This window comes from Rhinichthys klamathensis, unplaced genomic scaffold (assembly GCF_029890125.1).
Source record: "Rhinichthys klamathensis goyatoka isolate OS25496 unplaced genomic scaffold, OSU_Roscu_1.1 h1tg000135l_1, whole genome shotgun sequence".
NCBI classification, from domain to species: Eukaryota; Metazoa; Chordata; class Actinopteri; order Cypriniformes; family Leuciscidae; genus Rhinichthys; species Rhinichthys klamathensis.
In genome coordinates, this window is record NW_026606670.1 from 1424683 (window position 1) to 1439578 (window position 14896).

Genomic DNA, 14896 nt, shown 5'->3' on the forward strand with positions numbered 1-14896 from the left:
ACACATCCACATGGGGCTTTTCTTTTTTGTTTCTTTGTGAATGTTTTCAATGAAATTATTTTTCACAGTGGTTTTTCAATTTCCTTGGCCTACTGAGGACAGATCAAACGGTCCACTCAAGGCCAGCCGGCACCCAAAGTGACTCCAACTGCTTTTCTTTATCTCTTGCTCGTTTCTATTCAGTCTATTTCATTAATGGTCTTGGTACAGTCCCATTATGATGCACCAAGTGTTTTCCACGAGTGAACCTGGGCTTGCATTTTGACTGCAGCCAAGCGGGGATACCAATGTAGATAAAAGCTGGGCCTCTCCGTCATTGGCCACGTCGCCTGCACGGACAACCGTGTCCCTCCACTTGCTCGCATGAAGGGAAACAATGGCAGCATTCCCAGCAGTCAATTCATTTGCTTTTTGATGGACTCTGAATGAGAGCATTAAATTGGATGTGTCTTTAGAGGCGACAGTTGTTGCTGCGGAGGATTGGCTAGTAGACTCTTTTACTTTTTGTCAGCACTGGGCAGGCCAGATAAGAGGGTGTGAAGGGGCGGCGTGGAGCTGAACAGTGAGGCAATGTGCAAAGAGCAGGACCTGGAAATGCTTAATTATTCATATCATCACACACGGCCTCAGTGGATGAGCCAGTGTTTGGTAGGACCAGTTTTGGTTCCTTGCCACTGTCGCCTTAGCTTAGTTGGGGACACTTAATATTCAACAATAAAATTAAGGGTGTCACCGAAATTAAGTCACAATCTCGAACTTCGAATTAAATGGAATCGTCGATGCTGCCACGCCCCCATGTCACGGAAAAAAAACACGCGTGTTGAAGTGCTGCGAGTCAACCTCCTCTAACTTCGCTACAGCCAGTCAAAAGATAGCATGGCAACTGCAGATACAGGAGACCCATTGACAGAACTTGAACCGTCTACTCTTTTATTGAAGTCGCCGGTGTGGAAGTATTTTGGATTTCCAGTGAGTTATGTTGTCAACGTTCGCGTTCAACGTTCGCGCTTCAAAAAAGCCACAGTTTGCAAGCTCTGCTATGTGCGTGTACCATATTCTTCCACTGGCAGCACGACTAACATGGCAGGGCATCTCCACAAAAACATAGATTTATCTGTTAAATCAACAACTGTTTGTTTGTTTTGTGAACTTGAATGTCGTCATCTGCCTGTTTGCGAGGCGGCTTTATCTATGTGTGCAAAGAAAACCATCTCTTAGAGAGCGCGCGAGTACTGGATAGTTTAAAATCGCTTGAATGTTCAAACTGGTGAGACTTAAAAAGATGTGCAAATGGCAGGTAAACTTTAGTTACTCACGATGCAATGCTGGCCCGATTATGCAACAAGTGACAATTCCGTCATGTCACGACTCCCGAAACGTGAGAGCAGCACGCTTGACGATTGCCTTGTGCAACCCATTTTGAGAGACAGAGAGAGAGAAGACGCGGCACGCTGAACACTCACGCTGTTTGTGAAATTGCATTTCGCAGACAGTTTAAAATGACTGATTTGATTTTATAATCTGCGTATGGTAGGTTATGGCAAAATATGGCAGGTTATTTTGCTTAAGTTTCCAATTGACTAAAGATATAAGCTATTATATAAGCACTTTATGTTGTTAATAAATGTTTTAAATTTGACAATGTAGTGTGGTACATTGCGAACAAAGGTCAGATATTATATTGCATAAAAGTATATTCTAAAAATGGCATAGCAACCTGTGCTTTTAAATAAAAAAAATGTAAAAATCGAGAATCGAATCGAACCGTGACCTTAGAATCAAAAATTCAATCGAATCGAAGATTTGGAGAATCGTGACACCCCTAAATATTATTGATCTGCCTGCATTGACACCATTATATGAGAACTGAACTGAGCTAGACGATGACATCACTGTTTTCTCCAGAGCAGCTATAAATATATATATATATATATATATATATATATATATATATATATATTTATATATTTATTTATTTATAGCTGCTCTGGAGAAAACAGTGATGTCATCAATTTAGTTCATTTATATATATACACTCACCGGCCACTTTATTAGGTACACCTGTCCAACTGCTCGTTAACACTTAATTTCTAAGCAGCCAATCACATGGCGGCAACTCAGTGCATTTAGGCATGTAGACATGGTCAAGACAATCTCCTGCAGTTCAAACCGAGCATCAGTATGGGGAAGAAAGTTGATTTGAGTGACTTTGAACGTGGCATGATTGTTGGTGCCAGAAGGGCTGGTCTGAGTATTTCAGAAACTGCTAATCTACTGGGATTTTCACGCACAACCATCTCTAGGGTTTACAGAGAATGGTCCGAAAAAGAAAAAACATCCAGTGAGCGGCAGTTCTGTGGGCGGAAATGCCTTGTTGATGCCAGAGGTCAGAGGAGAATGGCCAGACTGGTTCGAGCTGATAGAAGGGCAACAGTGACTGAAATAACCACTCGTTACAACCGAGGTATGCAGCAAAGCATTTGTGAAGCCACAACACGCACAACCTTGAGGCGGATGGGCTACAACAGCAGAAGACTCCACCGGGTACCACTCATCTCCACTACAAATAGGAAAAAGAGGCTACAATTTGCAAGAGCTCACCAAAATTGAACAGTTGAAGACTGGAAAAATGTTGCCTGGTCTGATGAGTCTCGATTTCTGTTGAGACATTCAGATGTTAGAGTCAGAATTTGGCGTAAACAGAATGAGAACATGGAACCATCATGCCTTGTTACCACTGTGCAGGCTGGTGGTGGTGGTGTAATGGTGTGGGGGATGTTTTCCTGGCACACTTTAGGCCCCTTAGTGCCAATTGGGCATCGTTTAAATGCCACGGCCTACCTGAGCATTGTTTCTGACCATGTCCATCCCTTTATGGCCACCATGTACCCATCCTCTGATGGCTACTTCCACCATGTCACAAAGCTCTAATCATTTCAAATTGGTTTCTTGAACATGACAATGAGTTCACTGTACTAAAATGGCCTCCACAGTCACCAGATCTCAACCCAATAGAGCATCTTTGGGATGTGGTGGAACGGGAGATTCGCATCATGGATGTGCAGCCGACAAATCTGCGGCAACTGTGTGATGCCATCATGTCAATATGGACCAAACTCCCTGAGGAATGCTTCCAGCACCTTGTTGAATCTATGCCACGAAGAATTGAGGCAGTTCTGAAGGCAAAAGGGGGTCCAACCCGTTACTAGCATGGGGTACCTAATAAAGTGGCCGGTGAGTGTATATAAATGAACTAAATTAATAACTTTTTTACAACAAAAATGAACCATCACTGAAGTTACTTAAGCTGGACTATGATGCCATTTTCTCTTAGATCTGCTGTACAGCAGAAACAAACTTTGTTACATTATTTTCCTGTTATCACTATAAAGCTGCTTTGAAACAATCTGTATTGTAAAGAGCGCTTTATAAATAAAGGTGACTTGACTTGACCAGACCTAAAGGAATCTGTTTCTTTGCATCAGTCCCATTCCTGTATGTGCTTCTTATGTAAATGTCAAATGTTGTATAGTATTTGCCATCATCATGATTTCACCATGACTGTTACTGGATTTCTGTGGATTCAGCTGAACAGTCTTTATGTGACTTTATGAAATGACAGGATGGCACAATTGTTATTTACTTTTTTCTATTAACAATTTTAAAGAGCATCACTGTGAGAATTAATGAGAGTAAAATAATATCTATTTTTGTTCCCAGTATTAAGATAAATACTACTGTTCAAAAGTGGTGTTAAGATGGGTTTTTAAGTCTCGTGCGTACCAAAGCTGCCTTTATGCCGTCCAAATACAGTAAAACAGTAATACTGTGAAATATTGTTGTAATTTTGTCAACACTACATTTGGTCCTAAATAGAGGATCTTAAATGTGTTGGGAATACAAAGGTCTAGTACTTTTTCTCCTGTTTTAAGAAAGTGAGATGAGGGCGTCTAAAAAAAAATTTGCATCTTCAAAATTTAGCTTGCCTATAAAACCCTACTACTGTGTGTTCACATTTTTTGTGTATAAAAAGATATGTTCCTTTAACAAAGTTGTCTCCAACTTAAGCCGGAGACACTCTTAACCACTGTAAGGCCAATTATGGATGTAATTTGATACTTGCGACTGATCAGTAGATTCAGAGTCAGAGACAGTTGCGTGCAGTCGGTTTAAAATCTGTTCAAGTCGTTGAAAACAGTCTGTGGGCCCTATTTTAACGATCTGAAACGCAAGTATCAAACGTGAAACGCAAGTAACTTTGTGGGCAGATTTGCGACACAAATCTAAAATGGGTTGATTTTGAAGTAGCTACAAGAGAAACCCACCCAAATTAGCTTCGGTTAAACAGGCGTATAATAATTTGAGGAAATGTGTAAGCTAGATTTATGCCTATTTTTTCACATCTTCATGGACACCACAATGATTTCCCTCGTGTGGTAATATTTTTCCTTGTAATTATGTATGGTTTGCAAAACTGGGAACTGCTGTGTCTGTGTAGATGAGAGAAGCAAAGTGTATGCGCGTTGTGCACACGCTACATTATGGCCAAGCATGTGCCCTTAAAATAACATCTGAATAACGCGCCACTGACGTTAGACTAGGTTTTTCCTGGTCTGTGGTGGAATTGTTTTCTGAAACTGCAAAATAGCACCAGGGAACGTTTGCGCCGGAACACGCCGCCTCTTTTCGCTAAACCGTCCCCAGGAGCGCAAGTTCATTCCCTAATTTACCGACGTGCGTCTGCGGAGGGAAAAGTCCGCTGTGTGTCGGGTGCAAAATAGGAATGATACATGCGTCAGTGAGTGTACAAAGTCAATTGCGCTGCAAGATAGGGCCCTGTAAGTGTGTTCAGTTCAGTCTTAGAATGTTTCAGCTAGTCGTTAAGTGTGTCCCTGGCATTAGATTCATCAATTTTATATCATTGTTAAGCAGGCGTCAGGTCTGCGTCTTGCAGAATCTGTATTGTTTCAAGGTATGTCTTTTGCTGTGCAGTGTTTTATGTTCCTTCACCAGAAAACAGGAATCCATTTGAATAATGATGGGCGTGTTAGTCAGTTTTCTACTCTGACCTTGTGATTTCCACTGTGATTGGCTCTCATCGTTTGTTCCCTTATTCTTTGTTGTAGCCATGCCTATGTGGGTCAGGACTATAGCATTCAGAAGAACATTGGGAAAATTTCTCTGGAGCAGATTGATTCAGTAAGTACTGAAGTTATTGACAAAGTTGCATTATTTCTCTAAATGTATATTTATCTATCTGTATATACATTAGGGGTGGAACGGTACACAGAAGTCACGGTTCGGTTCAGACCTCGGTTCAGACGTCACGGTTCGGTATGATTTGGGTACAATGGAGTGAAAAGCAAAACAAAAATGCAGAAGGCATTTTTATAAATGTCTTAAGCCTTGTATTGTTTTATTAATAAAGGCATAGAACCAGTTTTATTTGTAGTGCACTGACAGTAGTTTTATATAATTAGTTTATTAATTAAATTATTAAAAAGACGAAAAGACCCTGAGATATGTTTGGTAATTGTACCTGAATGAATTTAAAATTAATTTGCTATTTCAGATCAATATATTTGTTTTCCTTCATTTTAATTAACCCTAACTTTATTCTCATCTGAATTATAAATAATTGATTTCCGTATAAAATAATACTACCATTAAAAACTTTTGTTAACAGTTGTAGGTTACAGTTTGACAAGAGTTAAGAGTGTGACAAAAGCACAATGTTGTGTTTTATTGCGAGTATACACAAATATAAGTAAACAATTTGCAGTTTTAATGATGTCCTGTATGAAAAAAATGACGGAGTATGTTTTTATGTTTCCACTGTTCATCGCCCGTGCCTCTCACACACAAAACACACTGTTCGATCGCGCGATTCGCGCCCGCCTCTCTCTCTCTCTCTCTCTCTCTCTCTCGCACGCGCGCACACACACACACACTGTTCGATTGCGCGATTCGCGCCCGCGCCTCTCTCTCTCTCTCTCTCTCTCTCTCTCTCTCTCTCTCTCTCTCTCTCTCTCTCTCTCTCTCTCTCTCTCTCTCTCTCTCTCTCTCTCTCTCTCTCTCTCTCTCTCTCTCTCTCTCTCTCTCTCTCTCTCTCTCTCTCGCACACACACACACACACACACTCCAGCATTGCAATCTTGATCGCAGCCTGTTCATTGCTGCATTCACAGTCACACCAAAAGCGAATAGAGCGAAATTGATCGCTATTTAAGAGGTTTTTTATTTTTATTTGTACCGTGTATTCTCCGTGCAAATTCGTGCACCGAACCGTGACGCCCGTACCGTTTTGGTTCAATACGAATACATGTACCGTTCCACCCCTAGTATATATGCATGTATATGTATGCAAAGCAATAGCAAAATTGTGATGCATAAAATTTAATTTGGTTTCAGTAGCCTGTACCGCTGTTTGCTTTAACTTGAGCACAAGTCTCAAGTGCCAAATATAAAGTTTTCCTTTTCCGGAATTCTCAAGTTACTAGGACATTGAGCATGTCCTACTTTAGTGGTTGGAGTGCATGTGATGTTTCTAAGGAAGAGAGCTGTGTGTGTGTGTGTGTTTCTGTATTGTTGATGTCATCTCAGGGCCAGTTGCTGTTCCAATTAAGTGGCTCATCAGCACATGCAAATTTTGTCCTTCATTTTTTGCTTTTACTTGAACATTATCGGATGCAATGAAATCTCTTGTAATCAGAGGCACTGATTAAAAACGCCTTTGTTTTGAATCCTCATATCAGTATTTTACCACATACTAACCAGGTTCGATTAAGCTATTCCATATAAATGTGAGTTTTTGTCCTAATTTGTGAGACATAATTGTACATTAACAATTTCTCTTTATTGACTGATTGTGTCATGGTCGTTTCGTGTTCACAGTGTACCTGTGATCTCTGTGTTTGTTGTATTTTAGGTAATTGATTGCTGTCTGCACATTAAAATTGGCTAATTTATAAAACGAGCCATTTGCAATAACCACTCTTCTTTTCTTCACTTCCACCAGCTCTCGGGCAAGTCCTTTCCTCTGTGTATGAGGCATCTCCACAAGGCACTGAGAGAAAACCACCACCTGCGGCACGGTGGACGCATGCAGTACGGCCTCTTCCTCAAGGGCATTGGTCTTACTCTGGAACAGGCCTTGCAGTTCTGGAGGTCAGAGTTTGTCAAAGGGAAAGTCGATGCAGACAAGGTAACTCTTCAACTTCAGCTCGTACTTCTTCACATTGTCCTGGTTTTTACGCTGGCTTTTGTCCCCTGACAGTTACTTTAATATTTTTCTGGTTTGTAGCAATTCTTTGGTATAGCACTTTTGATTCTGCTGATGTCATTCTCTTCTTCATCCCTCAATAACTCTTGAGAGGGTCACTCAAATGAACGAGTGAAGATATTAGAAGGCCCAGTTATTCAGCTCCCCTATTCTGATGCTGGAGATAATTTGCCACCCTTCTGTCGTGTCTTTAATTACAATTCTAGAGGAACATGCCAGATCGTATTTTCTGCGCATGGTACATTAAACAAGAAAATTACACTCCCAATCTTAAACCGATGTTTCCCTCCTCCCTGTGCTCTGAAAATGAATGCTTATTCCCAACTGATGCTCAATCAAGGAGAAACAAATGAATTTCATGTCCTTACCTGAGAATGGCTGCCCTTTTGGGCAAGCTTTTGATGCAATCATCAGTCTCATGAGAGCTCACTCAGTACCGGCTCAGAATCACTTATTACTAGGGCTGCACGATATATCGTTTTGACATCGATATCGCGATGTGTGCATCCGCAATAGTCACATCGCTGGATGTGCGATGTCAAGTATAGGGATCGTAGTACAGACCAGAAAAGGATGTGATCAGAGCAGCACAGTCAGAACGCGAACACAGAATTCGGTTCTCTTCATCTATTGTGCTTGAACGGACACATACACGCACAATTATGTCAAAATGCCTGTCTTGGTGAGTATCCTCATAAACACAGTCGCTTATGGCTTACGTGAACGTAAACAATTGAGAAAGAAAACAGATGCGTATCATTATATTAGATCTGTGCATTTTGTCTTAAAGTGACAGTAGCCTAATATTCCTGCTGCTGTCTATCATTAATGTTAATCAAACAACAAAATACAAAGAGAAAATCTCTTTTGTTGCTTTAACAAAGATTAATTATATTTAATGTATACAGTGTCACGGTCGGTTGAAGCAGACAAAGGCGTTGGATCCATTTGCAGCATCTTTTATTAACACAAACTAAAACTACACAAACATAAACTCAGGAACAAGGCTCAGGCTCAGGCTCAGGAACAGGACAAACACTCAACCGACAAACATTAAGCACTGACCAAGACTGAACCAAACACACAGGCTTAAATACAAGGACAGACAAGCTAAACAAGATAATGAGGTAACAAGAGGGTGTGGCTAAATGGAAACACCTGGGTAACTAATAAACATAACGAGGAGAAGCAAAACATGAACCAAGAAAGAAACACAGAACAGACTCATGACATTACCCCCCCCTTAAGGAACGTATTCCAGACGTTTCCCAGAATAGTCCAGGGTGGTGGTGACGCGAAAGCGTTCTTGGGGGAGGTGGGAGGGCCAGATCAATGGATCCAGCTGTGCAGGCAACCATGGTGGAGCAGACAGTTCAGGGGTAGACTCAGGAACGCCCTCCACAGCATGCTCAGTGACCGAATCCAGTTCACCCTCCTGGTCAGCACTGACTTGCTCAGGAACAGACTCTGGAGCGTCCTCCGTCACGATCTCAGGGAAAGCCTCCTCCGACACGATCTCAGGGAAAGCCTCCTCCGACACGATCTCAGGGAAAGCCTCCTCCGACACGATCTCAGGGAAAGCCTCCTCCGACACGATCTCAGGGAAAGCCTCCTCCGACACGATCTCAGGGAAAGCCTCCTCCGACACGATCTCAGGGAACGCCTCCTCCGACACGATCTCAGGGAAAGCCTCCTCCGACACGATCTCAGGGACAGCCTCCTCCGTCACGATCTCAGCTTTGACGGGATGAACAGACGAGACTCTAGACTGACGGTGCTGGTAAGTGGTGAAAGCAGAAGGGGTTATCAACATCCTGGTGGGCATGACATAACTCAGAACAGGTTTCAGGAACATAGTGAGTCTGTGAGGCTCCTCTTGTGCAAAGTCCACAGTGAATGGTGAGCCGGTTAAGAGGAGGGCGAAACCGACATACTGTGCCAGTGTATATTGCGGGATATCCACCGGCATGAGTGAATAGAGAAATTTGTCAATTCCCCGACCAAACATCTCCTTCAAAAAGGTCTCCTTCAGATCCACCTCCTGGCAAAACTCACAGAACTCCCGCACGTATTCATCCATCGGACGATTCTCCTGGCGGGAGCGAAAATCTGCTGGATCCATGGAATAGTCAGTGCTTCTGTCACGGTCGGTTGAAGCAGACAAAGGCGTTGGATCCATTTGCAGCATCTTTTATTAACACAAACTAAAACTACACAAACATAAACTCAGGAACAAGGCTCAGGCTCAGGCTCAGGAACAGGACAAACACTCAACCGACAAACATTAAGCACTGACCAAGACTGAACCAAACACACAGGCTTAAATACAAGGACAGACAAGCTAAACAAGATAATGAGGTAACAAGAGGGTGTGGCTAAATGGAAACACCTGGGTAACTAATAAACATAACGAGGAGAAGCAAAACATGAACCAAGACAGAAACACAGAACAGACTCATGACATACAGTGAAGACTGCTGTTTAACCCTCTGGGGTCGGCAATCACGCCGGCGTGATCTGCTCGCTTTTTTTTCTTATCAGTGCAAAACAAACTCAAAATACTCTGTTGATTTTGATCTTACATATAAGTGTTACACATCATTCAAAACTGTTAAAGGTCTTCTTTTATTTGTGTACACTCATAATAAAAACAAAATGTTGTGTTTTTCGTAAAATAAAGAAAATAAACATGATGCGCGTTCTCCCGTCTCTCTCAATGTGAAGTTCATTCTGAAACGCGACAGAAAATGACCTATAACTCAGCAAATGCTTGTCACTGTGACATGAAACATATGTCTTTACGAAGCTTGAAGTCTTCATTTTTAAATGATGTAAATCATATCAAAAACAAATATTCTCTGCTTAAGTAATTCGTATGAAAGCAATGACATGTAAAGTTTCTTCAGCCGAGCTGATTAGCGCTAATGTGACCACGCCCACACGCGGGCAAGAGCTGTTCACATGCAAATTATCCATGCGGAGGAACGCAGAGCTGTTACCACCCTCATCACCTCAAAACAAAGAATCAGCGACTTCAGTACTGCTCTGCTTTTCATCGAGTTGTTTGTGCTGTACTGTTTACCTTGGATATACCTCAGAAGAATTAGAAGAACACGATTTGATTATGAGAACGATTTTAAAGGAGAACTCCGGCGCAAAATGAACCTTTGGTCTAATTACACATTGTTACCTAGTCAACCGTTATCTGAGATTTGTTTTCATGATTATCAAATGTAAATAGTTTTATCTCTAAAAACAGTTTAGCCTATAAAGCTAGTATAACGCTAGTATATTGGGCATAGTGTAATGACAAATAAAAATCGCTTGTTAATACCACTAACAAGGCTGAAAATAGCCCCACACTAACACGGTAGCATAATGAGGGTCCCTACCTTCAAACCGAAGCATTGAGAACTTTGTCAGTGTCCATAAGAAGATATTTTAAACATACAGTCAACTTCGCGTATACAGGCAGAAGCCATCTTTGAAATACAATCTTTACCAGTCGATCTACAACGCCGATCCAAGTGCGCTGGTGAGAATGTGAACGAGCTATAAGTTGTGATAAGGTGAGCGCGAACAGCAGGCTTGGATCGGCGTTCGTAGATCGACTGGTAAAGACTGTATTTCAAAGATGGCTTCTGCCTGTATACGCGAAGTTGACTGTATGTTTAAAATATCTTCTTATTAAACTGTCTGGACACTGACAAAGTTCTCAATGCTTCGGTTTGAAGGTAGGGACCCTCATTATGCTACCGTGTTAGTGTGGGGCTATTTTCAGCCTTGTTAGTGGTATTAACAAGCGATTTTTATTTGTCATTACACTATGCCCAATATACTAGCGTTATACTAGCTTTATAGGCTAAACTGTTTTTAGAGATAAAACTATTTACATTCGATAATCATGAAAACAAATCTCAGATAACGGTTGACTAGGTAACAATGTGTAATTAGACCAAAGGTTCATTTTGCGCTGGAGTTCTCCTTTAAGGTAAGACACTAATAGTAGCATGTTATTGTTGCATAAACTTTACATTGTAGCTACTAGTTAAACTGGTGCCAGACTAAAATGTACGTTATGAAATGTGATTGTAAAAACATGAAGCCTAATGCTAAATGTATATAGGCCTACATGTACCACACGAGAATGTTTTTGTTCGATAATTAAACACAGCACGATATAACGGTAGGCTCGTATGAGTGTTGTTTATTCATGGTGAAATATTATAATGTTTAGACCTGTGTTTACTGTTAAATACTGTGTTTGTGGATATCTGCTCACACGTAGATATGTATAATATGGTAAGAATAATGTTTCATAGTTTGGAGCGGCTCGATCGCTTCAGTAAATGTCCTCTGCACGCGCTGTGAGTTTGAGTCACTCGCGCTGTTGGTTTGAAAAGATAAACGCACCAAACATTAGGCTTCATGTTTTTTATATAGCCCTACACATATATGCCTACAAGGCACAACAAACTTGGTGTTCATATATATATATAAATCGTTCAGCCCTACAGTTTCTCTTGATATCAGCATGTTCACAGGTGTTTGTTTTTTTTTTTCTAAAAAAAATTTTTTTAAAGGGACCAGATGCCACTGATGAGTCCTGCTGACTTAGGCTCCGTTTACACGAGAACGATTCCGGGTGAAAACGTAAAAATATTTTATCGGATGTGCCTTTCGTTTTCATGGCAACGGCGTTTTGGGGGCTTAAAAATGCAAAAAAGTGAAGCCACCCTCCAGAGTGGAAATCTTAAAAACGCTCCACCGTCGCGTTCCCGTCTAAACGGTAAAAACACAAATCTGCTCACGGTGGCTCTCGTCACGTACGCGTTTACGTCACATGCATGCGCCAGTACAGGAAAATAACAACCAACATGTCAGATTATTTCCATACGTCGGACCTTCAAGTTGCCCTAGCAGCTCTGAAAAACATACAAGAGTCTTTTCAGCAGTTGTACAAAATATTCTAAGATATTGGTGTTGTTGTGTGGCAGTGCTTCACATTGCCACCTAGCCGCCTGGAGTGCATACTACATCGAATTTCACACACTTTTGCGTCACCATATGCACGCGGATTTCCCAACCATAACGCTCGTCTAAACGCAGAATAAAAAGTGATAACGCAACGCCACTTTTGCGTTTTCTCTTCAGATCGTTTCCATGTAAACATAGCCTTAAACATTCACATGAGTCTCTGTACATGAACATGGTAAAGTGAAAAATCAAACACCTTAAGAGATGACAGGTATGTAGCCTACTATGTTTTAGGAATGGCTAGGGCTGTAACGATACACCAAACCCACGATTCGATTCGTATCACGATTTTTGACCCACGATTCGATTCGTATCGCGATTCTATCACGGGGTGGGGCTTGAGGGGGCGGGGCTTGTGGTGAAAAAAGAGATTTTGAGAGAAGAAGAAAAAAAACGGTATTTTTATTAAATAACATTAGGAAAAACCTGTATAATCTAAACACCAAAGAACAATAATAACTATGCAAATTATTAAACTATACTAGGCAGTGTAGGCTGCTGCTTTTGAGCTGTGTTCTGTACTCCAACTAAATTGATTTCGGGATGGTGCCGTAGGATATGCATCTGCATGTTGGACGTGTTGCCGGTCAATTGAGGATTAATTTAATAGAGGAATCCCCCCTTTAGATGATTCTCATGGGGAGGATTTTTTTTTTTTGAGGGGGAGAAAGGGGGGGCATTTTTTCCAAACAAAATTATTACATTTATCTTGCCTAAATGTTTGCGCTCATTGCATTTTTACAATGGGGTAATATTGTTGTTAAGAATTTACACATCACAAGGAAGCTTGATTTAAATTGTTTAATTAAATTGAAAAAAGTAGCACAAATAAATAGAATAAAGATACAAATAAAGACAATTAAAGAGAAAAGTTTTTGAATAGGTCTAACACTAGTATTCATATACAGATACTGAATAAAGTAATCAAATGGAAAATAACACTGGGTAGTATTTTAGTCCTGAATAAATTAAATACATAGGCTATTAATTCTGATTCCTTTAACTTAAAGCCATCTTTTGTTGTTTTGACAACAAAATTAATGACAGACACATATGGCTGCCGTCACTTTAAGAGCTAGTGCACGGATCCTGTTCATTATACTGGCATGCGTTTTATGCTTATTAAAGACAAAACCGACTATATTTAGAGTATAGCCTACTCACAAAGACCGAAATTGACAATTTTGCGTGCTAAAGCAATATAATCCGCGAAAAATAGTTACTAGCCAGCTGTTTTTGAGGCGGATTTTCTATGAATGTGCGCATAGAAAATAATCTCAGAGAGCGCGCGAGCACTGATTAGTTTAAAATCGCTTGAATGTTTAAACTGGTAAGACTTGGTAAGACTTAAAAAGACTTCAGTCACGATGCACTATTGGCCCGATTACATAGACCTTACAGTCTATGGTCCCGACTCCAAAACGCGAGTGTGTATTATCGCCGCAGCGCTTGATGCTTGCCTTGCACAACACATTATGAGAAGAGATAGAAGAGCGCGCGGCACCGCTGAACACTCACGCTGTTTGTGAAATTGCGTCTGGAAGATAGTTGTTAAAAGAATGATTTGATTTTATTATCTGTGTGGATTACGATTGCGGGAATTTCCCGCATTATAAATGGGAGACCTGCGGGAATGATTAGAATTATGCGCAATACCCGCGCCGAAATTCGAGCCCTGGTTCTGGACAGGAAGGATAACTCTGGGAGTTGGAAGGGGTGTGATTGCGATTGCCTTCTCACATCGCGATACAGGATCGTGGACCTGAGTATCGCGATTTCGATTTTATATCGCGTATCGTTACAGCCCTAGGAATGGCACAAAGGTGTGTGACTGACCAAGTCTCTGTCTTTATATCAGTGTGTTTACTAATGTGCTTTTTTGTCTTTTGTTGTGTATCTTTGGATTATGTTGTGTTGTAAATAAATCCAAACAATCTAAAAGCCATTCTTTAAGTCTCCTCATTCTTTGTGCGAGGCTCCTCATAATGATATCACCTAATAGGGCCATTAGGGGAGGGTCTTTGTCTTTCTCAGGTGTCAAACCCATCAATATTAATGGGTGGTTAACGCCTCCCCGCATAAAGCTTTCTTACACAAAACACGTCTTACAAATTTTAAATGAATATATTGTCTTATCTGAATGAGTAGTCAGGATGATTTTCACATAGTTTTGAAGCAAATATTCTAGGCTATGTGATACAATTTTCAAAAGTCTTGTGAAGAAATAATTAGTATGGGTTTCATGACCTTATTTCAGTGACAATGTTTTTTAGTTTTTTCACAAACCACGCATAAACGTCATTATCTCAAAACTAAAAACTTTTACATACATGCTGCTGACATATTACTGTAGCAGAGTTTGTGCTGAATACAGTGTAATCAGACTCTAGCCATGAAAATGTCACAAGTATCAGAAAAAAGCACAAATGTCAGAACACCTCCAAGGCCCAGAAAACACCTCAGATCCCAGAGGGTTAATATACATTTAATTATTAAATTTCTGTACCTGAATACTGTTAGACACACCTGTTTATTTTATTTGTATCTTTGTATTGTATTTATCTTTGCTTTATCTTT

At 40.7% G+C, this 14896-nt stretch overlaps 1 protein-coding gene across 1 annotated transcript in view; it reads left to right on the top strand.

The window, feature by feature from the left end:
- The window catches only part of prim2 (DNA primase subunit 2), a 112834-nt gene that overhangs the window by 57102 nt on the left and 40836 nt on the right, over positions 1-14896 (top strand). The window contains exons 8-9 of the mRNA XM_056257179.1: positions 5127-5199; positions 7019-7204. Coding sequence (XP_056113154.1) covers positions 5127-5199; positions 7019-7204 — 259 coding nt within the window. The remainder of the gene's footprint in view (positions 1-5126; positions 5200-7018; positions 7205-14896) is intronic.